The following is a 14827-nucleotide window of genomic DNA, read 5'->3' as shown; positions in this document are numbered from 1 at the left end:
CAGGCGCCCCCCCGGAAGTGCTTATCATGATGACTTAGACCCACAGAAATGCTTTTGAAATATGTCAGACTTGGATTGTCCTCATATTGCGGTTAGAGGTCTGCCTGTCTTGGTTTCTTTTTGTTGTTGTTGTTTTAAGATTTATTGGAGAGAGAGAGCAAGTGTGCACATGGCGGGGGGAGGGGCAGAGAGAGAGGGAGAGGAACACGGCAGACTCCATGCTGAGTATGGAGTCCGACACAGGGCTTGGTCTCATGACCCTGAGATCAGACCTGATCCTAAACCAAGAGTAGGACACTCATCCGACTCTGCCACTCAGGTGTCCCTCCCTGTGTTGGTTTCTAATTAGGGATCTGAAGAAAAAAAAATAACAAAGTAATGTTTGATTTTAAGTTTTTTAAATGATAGCTCTAGGCTTTTAGGTTTACTGAGATTTGGTGAAGAATTCTTTTTTTTTTTTTTTTTTTTTTTTTGGTGAAGAATTCTTATCTTTTGTCAAAGTACTGAGATCAAGGGGCACCTGGGTGACTCAGTGGGTTAAGCCTCTGCGTTCAGCTCAGGTCATGATCTCAGGGTCCTGGGATCGAGCCCTGCATCGGGCTCCCTTCTCAGTGGGGAGCCTGCTTCCCCCTCTCCCTCTGCCTCCCTCTCTGCCTGCTTGTGATCTCTCTCTCTGTCAAATAAATAAATAAAATCTTAAAAAAAAAAAAAAAGAAAGTACTGAGATCAAGATGGTTGAGGGAAGGGAGACACCCAGGTAGGCACTAGGTGATTGAAATGTCAAAAAAAGATATGCCTTGCCAGGGGTTATCTCGAACACACTCACTGCTCCGGTGAAATGAGCTCTTGGTCTGCAGCTCTTGGTCTCCCTCTTGGTTCCAACCCCGAATCGGCCTCGTTAGCTCTCCCACCTCCTGCACACGCCTTGCCCTTCAGCCCCTGGCCTCCACGCTCCGTGTAGCTTCTCAGTTCCCATGACACCCACCCTGTCTGACATAGCTGCAGCCCTTGGGAACCTGGGGGAGGGGGGCGCAGGCCCACCTTGGCAGCACCCTTCTCAGGGTTGGCTCATCTGTCCTGCAGCATCCGAGGACGCACGCTCAGTCACTCATTTCATTCGATAAAGAGTAAGACCTTACTCTGTACCCGGCGCTCTGCTGTGCCCTCAGGGTAGAGATGATCACTCGTCCTGGACATCCGTGGTCTGCAGTGTCAGGTGATACGATTTCCTTATTAATTCTTTCTGCGGACCTTTACCCGGTGCTGCTGTGTTTTAGGTGTTTTGACACGAAACGGAAAAGATGCATTCTCTTGTCTCTAAGCTCTCAGAGTCCAGTGGGAGAGAAATATACACACAGAAGCGAGAACAGTGTGTGCCACGGGTGCCGTGATGGGACGCGGAGGGCAGCAGTCAAAGCCCCTGGGGGAGGGGGAGGGGAGGAAAAGTTTCACAGGGAGGTTCCCTCGGGCAGAGTTCTGGAAGATCAGTGTCCATTCTCCAGGCTCATGTGGAGGAGGACGCAGTAGAATCGAGAGCAGTGTGGACAGAAGTAGAGGGTGTCCAGTGGAGTTCTATGTCCAGAGAAACTGCCAGAAATGCCACAGGATTAGAACATAGGTTCAAAGTTATGACAAAAGAGAAAGCTTGAGAATTTAGTTGTAGAGGATATTGACTCCAGGTTAAGGAGTTTAGGTTTTATCCAAGAAGGAGATGACACAGTCAGATTTTATTTTGGTCTATTTACTCTGACAGCTCTGTGGACACATTGGATAAATACAAGGTTGCAGGCTGGGAGTCTGGGTGAGGGACTGTGGCAGTATCTAGGTGAGAGAGCATTGCAGTGGACTCTCAGAATGTTTCAAATATCCCACCTAAGTACCTTAAGCTGGGAGCTAAGGGATAGGGATGGGCTGTGCTTATCAGTGTTTAACAACCAGCTCTGGGGTCTACGGGTGGTGAGGAGGGAGGGTAGCTACTATTTGCTTCTTTTGCTGGTTTCTGTGGTGTAAGTACTCCCATCGTGGCCAGCTTTGGGTGACCGATGTGACATAGTTGAATGCAGAGTTGGGGACAGGTACTAACAACCTCACTGATCCGAGAGCTGGTGAGAGGTAGGGCCAGACGCCAGACACCACTGGACAGGGAGGAATCATGATGACTTTCTGCTTTCTGGCTGGGGTAATTGGGAGAAAGTGATGCCATTAACTCAGGGAATGCAGGAAGAGGAGGATACTTGGGATGGGATGGGGGGCAAACATAAGGTGTTTAGAGTATAATATTTTTAATTTGAAGTACCAGGAAGAGATTTCTGATATGCAGAGGATAATTAGGTCTGGAGCCCCAGAGAGAGGTCCAGGCTAGACAGATAAACTAGACTAGATAAACTAGACCAGATAATCTAGACAGATAAACTAGACCTAGAAACTAGGCCAGATAAACTAGGTCTAGATAAACTGGACCAGGTAAACTAGACCAGGTAAACTAGAATAACAGACTAGTCCAGGTAAACTAGGCCAAGTAACCCAGACAAATAAACAGACTAGATAAACTAGGCAGATAAACTAGACTAGATAAACTAGTCCAGATAAACTAGATCTGATAAACTAAACCTGATGAACTAGACCAGATGAACTAGATAAACTAGACCCAATAAAGTAGACTGATAAACTAGACTAGGTAAACTAGACTTGATAAATTCGAGTAAGTTAGACTAGGTAAACAAGACAGATAAATTAGACTTCATAAACTAGAGCAGGTAAACTAGAAAGATAAACTACACTAGATAAACTAGACCAAATAAACTAGACCAGATAATCTGGCCAGATAAACTGGACTAGGTAAACTAGACCTGATAAACCAGATCAGATAAGCTAGATCAGGTAAACTAGAATGATAAACTATATTGATAAACTAGACCAGATATTCTAGACAGATAAACTCGGCCAGATAATCTAGACAGATAAACTAGACTAGATAAATTAGACCAGGTAAACTAGACTACGTAAACTAGACCAGGTAAAGTAGAACGATAAACTAGGCCAAGTAACCCAGACAGATAAACAGACTAGATAAACTAGGCAGATAAGCTAGACCAGATAAACTAGATAAACTAGATCCAGTAAACTAGACTGGTAAACTAGACTAGGTAAACAAGACTTGATAAATTCAGTTAAACTGGACTAGGTAACGAGACCGATAAATTAGGGTTCATAAACTAGACCAGTAAAGTAGACCAGATAAACTAGGCTAGATGAACTAGACTGATAGACCAGAACTGATAGCCAGGACAAGATCAAGTAGGTCAGATAAGCTAGCCGGCTTTGAGGCGCTCAGGACACCTGCAGGGTCACCCGAGGGGAAGGGCAGAGTGCGAAGCGACACCAGGGGCCCCGGAGCGCGCCGAGCAGCGCCAATGAGCCGCGGCGGGAAAGGCCCCCGTGAGGTTGAGAACGCGTGAGCGGAGGGACTTGCCGGAGAAGCGAGTGATTCAGGGGGCCGTGTGGCCTACAACGGCCACTAAGAACGTGGGAGGGAGACTTTGCGTGTGTCACTGGCCGGACAGACCGCGGGTGGCCTTTCCCAGGGAGCGTTGAGCAGGGAGCCGCGAGCGAGGCCAGACGGTGTCTGGCTGGAAAGCGCCGAGCGGCGGTAAACAGAAGCCACCGTCAGGCTGACGTGGCAGCCGCAGCAGCGGCCTCCCGGGGCCACGGGGCCGTCCCGGCTCATTTAGCAAGTCCGACCCGCGGCGCCCCCCGCCCCCCTCAACTCCCGTGCCTCTACCCTCAGCGGAGTCTGCCAAGAGTCCAGCGTGCGCAGGTCCTTGCCTGGGCTCCAGGGAGCCTGCCGGCTCCTCCGAGCTCGAGGAGGGACCCAGAGCCAGCGCCAGCCCCGCAGCCACACTCGGGGGCCTCCGATGGTGCTGGGCCGTTCTAGAAGGCTAAGAGGCCGCATCTCAGCTGAAGCCCACTCGGGCGTGACTGGAGGCCTGTGCTGGCCAGAGCAAGTGTACATACCCGGCCTCGATGGCTTGGGACAGGAGGCTGGCTTGGCACCAAGGCTTAGAGTTACGGCAGGGACAGGACTGGAATTAAGGACTCGGACAAGCAAGGAGCTGAGACACGGTTGCTGTAGACAGCCTCGGGTTCCCAGGGCTGGGTAGGGCAGGCAGGCACAGGACCAGAAGGAAGACCTCTAGAAGACCTTTTCTAGAAAAGCCAGAAGATGTGGCATTTCTCACATCCTGCACAGCGGAGAGGTGGGGGGAGGGGCGGTACCCTGCACGCGCCGCAGCCCCTCCAGGAGGAAGCCGTAGGTTCCTGGCCGCTCTCTGCGGAGTAGGTGCCCTCCTGAGTCAGGCTGAGCCAGTGTTGCCACTCGGGGGCATCGTCCAGGGGCAGGAGGAGGCAGTCACCCAAAGCCAGACTGGTTCTTGCCTAACTGTGTCCAGCGATGTCACGCTCCGGGCACTTCTCCAAAGGAACCCACAGGCGTCCCAAGAGAAGAACGGGCCCACGCTGTGGAACCCGGCAGCCTGGCAGATCCCACACCCTGGATCACGCCGCAGGCACACCTGCCAACTCACCTGCTCTACCCGGCAGGAGCACTTGCGAAAGCCGGGCTGGGACGGGAGCCAGCCAGGGTCACAGGGCTGACCTTCCTGCGACTGGGCATGCAGCCAGAGGGAGCGGACACCCTCTCACGTGGCTCACCCAGCCCCTTGGGCAGCTTCCTCGCCAAGGCTCCACACTGCCCATCTCCTTTAGACTCCCCAGCTGCCTTGGAAGGAGTCAGGGCCCCGTCTGGTTTAAGCCTCAGCCTCAACTGAGGAACATCTGGCTACCAGCGGACCAACAGGTAATGAGAAGCCATGTCCCTGGTCATGTGTAGGGCACTGGGATGCTGTGTGGATCTCTACTGGCCTCAGATCATCCCCCCGCTGGAACCATTCAGCCAGAGCCATGTGCTGCATTGCCCACATGGGCCTCCGTCTCCCAGGAAGTGCAGGAACTTTCCAGCGATGACCTCATCCTTCGCAGCATGCTGACCCCGAAGTAGCCTGTCTGCTCATGTGCCTCAGTTGCACAGATTCAAAAGCCTGAGTTTGGCCCAGTTTGTGTCGTGACCTTGAAGCTATCCATGTGCACATCCGTCCTTCCACTGTCGGCCACCAAGGGACCCATGACCAGATGGGGCGTTCACTGAGATCCTTGTGCATAACCGGGAGGGTTCTGTCTAGGGAGGGAGGCACGCGTCTGTGTAGATGCTCAGGTGTGGGCACAGACCCGGTGCACGCATCCTGCCTTGGCACGATGATAGGCCACTTGAAACTGTTTATAGGATGCAACTAGGTGAGTAAAATTCGAAGTAGGCGGGGAATGAGAAAGGAATGAGGTGAATACATGGTTCGGTCTGGAACTGTGCCCTCCTCTCCTGTGTGGGCACAGATTTGGCTCCGAACTTGCCAACACGGCTGCGATCTTGAAGAGGCAGCCGGGTCAGTGACACAGTTCAGTGTGCACTGGCTGGGAAACGAGCTAATTACTCAGGGTAAGATGATCCCTGAGGCCGAGCCCAGAAAGAAATCCTCCTTCGGTCTTCTTCCAGAAGACACCACATGCCACACAGACTTTGGGCGGGTTCGCACCAGAACGCACATGCTGATTCCTTATTCTCCCTTCTCTCTCGACCAGCGACATCCCGTCACATTGCCTTTCAGTAAAAGAAATGGGGTCAGGAACGCCTTTCTCTGCTGCCTTGGTTTAATCCAGCAGTACGCTTGGTCGGGGGGAGGCAAGGGCTCTCAAACTTGGCTGCACGTTTTGGGCACCCGGAGAACTTAACCAAATTCCAATGCCCAGGCCGCACACCATAAGTCAGAATTTCTGGGGATGGGACCCAGGAGATTGAGATGAACGAATAGTAATACAATAATACCTTCTAACAGGCAGCGCAGTTGGAGAGCCTCGGCTTTAGTTGGTACTGAATCCCCCCATACCAGTCATTAACATCTGGACATATTGGAGCCCTGGTGGCTCCTTGATTAAGCGTCTGACCTTGACTGCAGCTCAGGTCATGATCTCAGGGTTGTGAGATGCAACCCTGCATCAGAGCAGAGCCTGCCTAAGATTCTCTCTCAAAAAGAGAAAAAATATGGACATACTTTCCAAATGGTCAGTAACTAGCTTCTGTCTGCACACCCGTGCCGTGCATGTTGCGACGTCTTTCGGACAGCATCGCTGCCTGTAACAATGGATAAACTATACACGGGCCAGTGGTTCCCAAAGTTTTCTTCCTGCCTTTGAACGTGTGACAGTACGTTCCACGTCGTGTGCTGCCGAGCGAAAGACCATCTGTATGCCTCAGCTGGCGGGGTGAACTTGACCTCCTCCACGGAGACTGTACCCCGCAGGCAAGCGTGTGTGTGTGTGGCAGGTCACCCAGCTCCTCTTGGAGATGGGCCGAGGAACATCGCGGGCAGAAGCCCGGACGAGAGTCGGACCTACCAATCGCGACTCTGCAGACTCACACGGGTCCTTCACCAAGAACATCTACTGTAGAAATTATGGGCTCAGCCCTGTGGTTTTCCTGGATGCACTGGTACCGCCCCACCCCAGCAAGCAGCTCAGCCCTGTGGCGGTCATAGCCACGCAGGAGGACTCCAGGAGTTGTTCTGGAAAAACAGGGTCTCGGTAGACCCACCGTAGCTACTGCCGCGGGCTGGAGAAGGCCGTCTAAGTGGGGACTCAGTCCGATTCTCCTCCTGGTGTGTCCCAGCCGGTGCCCGAACTGGAGGGCCTATAACCACGATCCTCCAAGCTAGCGAGGCCCCCGATGCCATGACCTCCCGAGTCTAGTAATACCTCAGCTAGGCCTCCATCTCCCCTCTGTCACCCCGTGCTGCTTCTAGGTCCTCCAGGTCCCTACGGACCTCAGGGTATCATCAAAGAGGGACCAGGTTTCCACCCCTGCCGTGCCTCCCCCACCTTCAGAATCACCCCGGGGCTCAGCGAGGGTGAACCTTCCGGCAGGTTCCTCTTCCGAAGCAGAGACCTAAGGTGTGTCCTCTTTGGGCCGAGGCCATCCACTGGAGCCCACGTCCGGGAACCAGCTAGAGCCAGCCGCACCTCTCTGGGGGTGAGGGGGTCCCCTCGGACCTCCCTTTGTCACCTCTCGGGGTCTTGGAGGTCGTGCGTATCGAGGGCTCACTGCTGGGCTGTGCACTTGGTATAAACGTCCAACCGGGCTTCACACTCCCCCGGAGGAGGCACTAGCGTTCCCCGCGTCTCCTAGGCAGGAAACCGGAAGCTGAGAGACCAGGTGACTTGTCCGAGGGGCAGAGCTAAGGTCCAAGCTCAGGTCTGTCTGTCTGGCTTCAGAGGGCCGGTTCTCCCTTTTCTTCTGGGATCACGTGCCCCTTCAGGGCCTGCTGCTTTGACTGACTGGCTCTGGTTACCGGCGGCCTCTGGCACCTCGTCCTCCCCTCCAGATCCTTCGAATGCTTTTGCTCACGTCTCCGCTCCTGCTTTCTCCCCCAGAGCTGATGTGCCTCCGACTGAGTCGTATCAGCAAGGGGGTGACTGATATTTGGGGCACCCGCCGATGTCAGGCACCCCTTACTGATATAAACACGTCACCTTACCTCCCCCCTAAACTTTGCAAAATAATTTATACATGTTATTCCCTTTATTCAGATTTCCATTCTTCACTGCTAATGTACTAGGCAGGTGTGACATGTGCCTCAATCTACGGATATACGGCATACTGTTGTTTATCTTGTCATTGTCGGCTGGGTTTTTTTTTTTTTTCCTTTTTTAAAATTTAAATTCAATTAGCCAGCATACAGTACATCATTAATTTCAGATGCAGTGTTCAGTGATTCATTACTGGCCATAACACCCAGTGCTCCTCCCCTCACGTGGCCTCAATGCCCATCCCCCGGTTACCCCATCCCCCCACCCACCTCCCTTTCCACGACCCTCCGTTTGTTTCCCGGAGCCCAGAGTCTCTCATGGTTTGGCTGCCTCTCTGATTTCTTCCCATTCGGTTTCCCCTCTGTGCCCCTACCATCCCCTGTGTTATTTCTTATATCCTACATATGAGTGAAACCATATAATTGTCTTTGATTTATTTCGTTCAGCATAACACCCTCCAGTTCCATCCATGTTGATGTAAGTTGGAGGTGTTCATCCTTTTTGGTGGCTGAGTAACATTCCGTCATATATGGGGAGCTGTTTTAAAAGATACATTTGTTGACTTGCATCGGCCCGGAAGACTACTGTCAGAAAGCTTCTATTACGGCGATATCTGTTCACGCTTTCTTTCTTTCCCCCATGCAGAAGCGAAACCAGAGACGAAGACCCAGCCTGGGGAGCAGGGGCCCCAGATCCTTGGTGTCCAGAGAGTCTACATCCAGACGAGGGAGGAGAAGCGCATTAACCTGACCGTGGGGGGCAGAGCCTATCTGCTGCCCAACACTTCGGTGATCATTAAATGCCCAGTACGCCGATTCCAGAAATCCCTGATCCAGTGGGAGAAGGATGGCCATTGTCTGCAGAACTCCAAGCGGCTTGGCGTCACCAAGTCGGGCTCCCTAAAAATCCACAGCCTGGCGGCCCCGGATATCGGCACGTACCGCTGCGTGGCCGGCCCCGCGTGGGAGACCGCGGTTCTTAAGCTCATCGGCACGGACAACCGGCTCATCGCGCCCCCAGCGCTCGCAGAGACTGCGAGGCCATATCCAGGGATGGACCACAAGGATGCCAATGGCTTGGGAGCCACGTGGCAGAAAATGAGGCAGCTGTGGGGTAGCAAAAATGAGCTGTATCCAGAGGACGGCCAAGTGGCTAAGCAGCCTTTCTGGAGGGCTCTCTTGGGTCCCTGCAGTAATTCTGCAGGAGACCCTCACTCCTGGGAGTTTAAGAATAAACAGTTTGAAGCAGCAGTTAAACACGGAGCGTACAGCATGGAGACGGCCCAGTTCGAGGAGCTGATCAGAAACATGAGTCAGCTCATGGAGACCGCAGAGGTCAGTGACGACCTGGCGTCCCAGGTGATCTACCAGCTGGTGGCCGAGTTAGCCAAGGTGCAGCCAGCGCTGGCCCCCTGGAGGGGTGCTCAGGAAGGGGTGCCTCCCGCCGCCCAGCTGAGGGGGGAAACGAGAAGGAGGCCTCAAGGCTCGGAGGTGGAGAACTCAGGCAAGCTGACCTTCAGGCCCAAGGGACCTGTTCTCAGGAGGCAAAGCGAGCCCACCTCGATTTCTTTTAACAAAACAATAAATTCAAGGATTGGAAATACCGTGTACATCACGAAAAGGACAGAGGTCGTCAATATACTGTGTGAGCTCGTCACCCCCAGTCAGGCCACCTACACGTGGACCAAGGATGGGACCTCGTTACAACCCTCAGAAAAGTAAGTAAAAGAAGGATACAGTGTTCCCTGTGTCATACCTTCTTAATGGGCATTCCAGTTTTCTTGAAAAGACTTTCAAATTCCTTCTCCTGAGAATGTGTTTCCAACAGGATTCTTTAGGAAAGAGACCAAAAAAAAAAAAAAGAGAGAGAGAGGTTAGGATGTGTTTTTCACATATGCACTGGAATTTTAAAAATTAAACCCTTACCATCCCCATCATTACCAAGACTGGGTACAGTCGGACTGAGTTGAAGCATGCATAGCCTTTCTCTTTGCAGAGCCCTTAACATTGAAAAATAAACCACAGAAGGCCTCAAAAAAGCAATCATCCTTGCAGTAATCCCACACCAGGTGGGAACTGCAAATCAGAATTTATCTATGGTGTGCTTCTATATCTGGGAGACGTGGTATCTCCTTGGCGTTCACGTTGGCCCCGAGAGTTCGTAGCTTTCTGATGAAGTCACCAAGAGACAGAATCCCAGGACTAATTCACAGGCCATCCAGAACCAGGGACCCTATCTCCTGAACACCACCAGGGAAATGTGGACATCACACAAATGACAGCCTCAGTCGAAAGACTGAGAATCTGAACCACTTTTCTGTATCATGCCAAGTGTTAGGTCATGAGCTTCTAGAGTAAGGATCAAAGTTTTTGAGATGTTCACAGCACCATATTAAGTCAGAGTTTGAGCATGATCTGCGTGTCCGCACAAAGATAGCGCATTTCATTCATTGCCCATGAAACAGCAGGGAATAACAGGTAGTAATTCATTTTTGCATCCTTCCGTGTCTCTAAGTCTTGCTGTTTGTACACGCAGGACTGGAGATGGTCTGCTTCCGTTGAGCCTTCAGAGAGCCCAAGCTGCCTCCTGAGATCGTTAAGAGGAGCAGAACAGTAGATGTTAAATTGCTTTGCAGACCTTATTGTACTTTAAAAAATGCAAATTTTATTTTTACCACATCTGTTAGTGCATTTGAGCCTAATGCGTGAAACAGTGGAAGAAATCTAGGTAAAACTCACTTTTTTGTGATACATGATTAGGCTGTACCTTAGAGTGAGAAGATAGAACAAATCGAACTTCCTCATGTTTTGCCCTGGAACTCTGAACACAAGAGTCTAAAGAAGTTTTCCCAGTGAAATAAACTTTCCACATCAACTAGCTTAGCAGTTCGCAAATCTTTTGGCCTTAGGACACTTTTGAACCTAAAAAAATAAAAAATTTAAAAGCTTCTCCAAGAAGTCTAAAGAGCTTCTGTTAATGTGAGTTATAGCTATCGATATTTACCGTATTAAAAATTGAAACAAAACATTGAACATGTCTATTTACTAATCCACTTAGAAATAACAGTAAGAAGCCCATCACATGTTCGCATAAATAACGCTTTTTGAAAAAGCCATCTTTAAAGAAAAGGACTGATAACCACGGCACTGTTTTATATCTTTGCAAATCTCTTTAATGTCTGGCTTAATAAAACACAGCTGCATTCTCATAAATGCTTCTCCGTTAAGTACATTGTGATACGCAGTTGTAAGTAACGTTCATGGAGAAAATTCGGCCTCACCCAGATATGTGAGTTGGAAAAAGGAGGACATTTCTCACAGCCTTTTCAGATAATCGTGGCTATTTTTTACGACTATAGTAGCTTCTGTAATTTCGGTCGGCTGGAATGTGGACTGCGAAGCCATATTGATGACATTTTATTCTTCCCTTACGGCGAAGCATTGCCTTATCTTGCGCTCAGAATGGGTCTTTTACCTGCACGTGATTTTGTAATATCACACAGTGCTCGTTTGCAAAATACCGGCTCCCCAGGTTACAGCGATCTCCCCGCTGTTGGCCCGTTTCCTTAGACAATGTAAAGAACACACACGTTCTGCAACGTCACTACCCAGCGCATCAGGTAAGTCTTTGAGTTTTGGAATGCTGCCAGGCTCACCATGGAGGATACTAATTTTCCTAAAATTTTAATGTTCACGTGAAAGTCCATGAAAATTCAACACCGTCAGTTGCTCTCCTTGAATGGGCCTGCCCCTTTCAGTTAATTTTTTAAAATAGCTACCACATACCCCAGCCTGAATAATTATAATGTTAGCCATTCTTTTGAGTAAAAATGGTGTTCCATGAAAAAATGGGGCAGGGGGCCGGGGGCTCGTTCAGCTCGCAAATCAGACGTGTGGGGCTTTGGGTGTATTTACCGTTCTGTATACAGAACATTAAAAATATACATGCTTGAGGGTTAAGATTTAGTAAAAGACAAAAAAAAAAAAAAACCAGTTAAGTCTCAAGGCCGCATGAAGGACATTCCTAAGGGAAACTGGCATTTTTGCTTTCGTGGCAAGCGCGTGGCAGCCAAGAAACAGGGACACCTGGTGCACATGGGCCATCCGTGCAAATGTCAACTCAGCAAGAAAGGCAGATAATGGCTTAGCATCATTATGAAAATGGTTTTGAGCTCAGGAACCTCTGGGGTCCTTGGACTACCCTTTGAGGACGGCTCAGCAATTTTCATTTTATAAGAAGCAGAGGCTGAGTGAGTGGAAGGGATCGATTCACCTGTGGCCGTGTCCACAGGGCGGGGGTTATGGGAGAGCGTGGTCAGTCTACGTAAGTGTGTGTGGGGTTGATTTCAAATAGCTTGCCTTGACCATGTGGAATTAACAGGAGCTTCTGAGCCTGAGACTCCTGGAGGTCATATGAAGACAGGTTTTGACTCAGTACATCCGGCTCAAATGGGTTTCTCCGTACTTTAAGGATCAGCCATTGGGTACCAAAGAGATTCCATATGGCTATTAAAAGTTTTCGCTTTTCAGTTGTTAAGAGAATAAAAAAATAAGATCCATTCTTCCATTTTCTTCCTCAAACCTAATGAGTTTGTTCTCCATACATTTCATTTCCTTGGCAAAAAAGGTTCTTGCCTGTAGATACATTCTTCTGAATCTCACATGTCTTTTCAGTCTAGGTAACTCCAAAATGGAATTACGTTTCTGAGAGCATCTACCCAAGGGGAGGAAAGTGTGTAGGCGCGTAGGGGTTTAGATGTTATCTGAGTAAGAATTCTCAGCCAGAAAGGGCAGACAGTGGGTAGATTTGCTGGGGCTGATGCCTGTGGAAAGATCGGCTTTGTCACGAGTAAGGCTGTCCAGCAGGGACCAAGGTCACATCCCTTATGGAGCCCTTATCCGCTGTTCTCCAGCCCAGAGACTGACCCAGGCCGAATACCGTGATTTCTCACTGTGCCGCTGAGACCTACAGAACAAAGGGATGGTTTGAAGATCTCCAAATCCTATGAACATGTATATGAAATAATTGAAGAAAACATGTTAGTTATTTATTATAAAACATGTTAGTGTATTTATTTTTCAAATGCAGTTACTCGTTCTGTTGTTGTTCTTAATCGACTATTCCGTAATAGGGATTTTAGATTTTAGACGCAGACGTTAGCGTGAAGTCTGGCCCTACTAGTAACTAGGTCTGTCGTGCTCCTGATTTTGGTCTGGGCAATTCCGAGGTTGTGTTTCTGCCCGCTTTTGTGGATTTCATATGTGTGTTGCGGGGGGGCTTTGTGTCCTGCTGGTACACACACTCTGTGCCATGGTTCTGTTGTATTCTGACCATTTGTCCATTTAGTCGTTGGAGGATTCTGAGAACTTTCTGTACAAGAGTCATGGTGTTAGGCACTGTCAATGCACAGCTGTGAGTAGGATTTGGTCCCTGCTTTTGAAAAGATCACAATCTGGTGGGAAGAAATAGATATTTCATCAAATAAATACACAAACCGGAGCAGAAGGAGCCCAGAGGGGGAGAAGATAACTCTAGGAGGATTGGGGAAAGCTTTACAGGGAAAATTATATTTGATCCAGGATTCAGTGGGTAAGTCAGAGTTTGCCAGAATGGGGGTTGGGGGAAGGGCATTCCAAATGCAGTGAACCACATATGCACACGCTCGGGGTTATGAAAGATCATGGAATGTTCTGGAAACTGTTAGGGGCTCATTATGGCTGGAGCACAGTGAGAGCACCATGAAGTGACAGGAAATGGAGAAGTGGCCCCAGCTCAGTTCATGAAGAAACACACAGCTTTTAGTGGTCAGAATGGTCCCTGTTGCTGGGATCTGGAAAGTGGGAGGCAGCAGGGGAAAAAAACCAGTATACGGACCAGGGATCCAGGTGATCAAGAAGCAGCTTCAAATTGTTAGGAAAAAATTAAAACAAAAGCAGAACAAGCACCTTTTTCTCTTCCCTGGGTCATTACCTCATCTGCCAGGAGACACCTGACCAGCTCTGGTTCTCAGGGTAATTTACCTGCCGGCGGCAATGGCTCTCCATAACTGGGAAACCGTATGGAGCTCATTTGGTTCAGCCCAGATTCTCAGCAGGCCGCTCCGAGGCCAGTATAACGCAGTCTTGGCTCCACTGTCTCCTCTGACTTCTTCCTACCGTCCCAGTGAGGTGACAGCCAGAGCCAAGTCCCTTTGACTGACGGCCCGCTCACATCCCGTGTGCAAACCCAAACCGAAAAATCCATTCCTGCTGTCTGTGAGGAAGGATTTGGCCACAAAATGGGGGGTTAACATCCTTCCAGCCGACGCTTCCTAGTTTGTCTTTTTGATATTGTGGTGGATTAAGCATCGAGTCCATCCAGAAAAGTCTCCTCTCGTGCAAAGTGAGGCAGGAAGCCTGGCCCTCCAGGCACCGCCCAGCTACCCGGTCTCTGAGCTCCAGCCCAGAGAAAGACTTTCCCACCCTCCCGTCTTCCGGGCGGGATCCTCGCCAGCCCAGGTCCGATTCTGCATCTTCGCTCCCTGGGACGTGCCGTGCGCCCAGGGCAGTGAAGCACCCTTCCTAACTGTCCCGCAGGATCATCTTGGCTGGAATGGGGAAAATGCAGATACGGAACCCCACAAAGAAGGAACAAGGAACGTACGGGTGCTCGGTAGCTAACCATCTCGGGTCGGACGTGGAGAGTTCTCCGGTGCTCTATGCAGGTAATGCCCGTTGCTGAAACCCGGAATGCCCGGTCTGGGGTTCTCTAGAGCAGCAGTTCCCAGAGGTCAGCATGAAACGGTGGAAACACCCGAGGGGAAGGTCAGAACATCGGAACACAGATTTCTAGACCCCATTCCTGGAGCTTCTGACTCAGTAGGTCTGGGATGGAGTCCAAGAGTGTGCGTTTTTAACCCGGTCCCGAGTCATACCGACGCTGCCGGCCTGCGGACCCGATCTTGGAAACGCCTGCTTTAGAGCTCGCCTTCCGAGAACCGGGAACGAATGAGACAGTTTCACCGGCAGCATTGACAGTGCGAACTTCTCCTTTTTTAAGGGCCACCAGCCAATGCCAGAAAATAATTCTCCTCTAAAGGGAGCTCTCTGCCTCCCAAGGCATACCCACCCGTCCTTAGAAACACTTTCAGGAGGTC

At 50.3% G+C, this 14827-nt stretch overlaps 1 protein-coding gene across 1 annotated transcript in view; it reads left to right on the top strand.

The window, feature by feature from the left end:
• Positions 1 to 14827, top strand: part of ADAMTSL3 (ADAMTS like 3) — a 336362-nt gene that overhangs the window by 264384 nt on the left and 57151 nt on the right. Inside the window, exons 21-22 of the mRNA XM_080807956.1 lie at positions 8338 to 9409; positions 14268 to 14395. Of these exons, the coding sequence (XP_080664082.1) occupies positions 8338 to 9409; positions 14268 to 14395 (1200 nt within the window). The remainder of the gene's footprint in view (positions 1 to 8337; positions 9410 to 14267; positions 14396 to 14827) is intronic.

This window comes from Martes martes, assembly GCF_963455335.1.
Source record: "Martes martes genome assembly, chromosome: 7".
NCBI classification, from domain to species: Eukaryota; Metazoa; Chordata; class Mammalia; order Carnivora; family Mustelidae; genus Martes; species Martes martes.
Note: the sequence above shows the minus strand (reverse complement) of the source record. Positions and strands in the feature narration are given on the sequence as shown.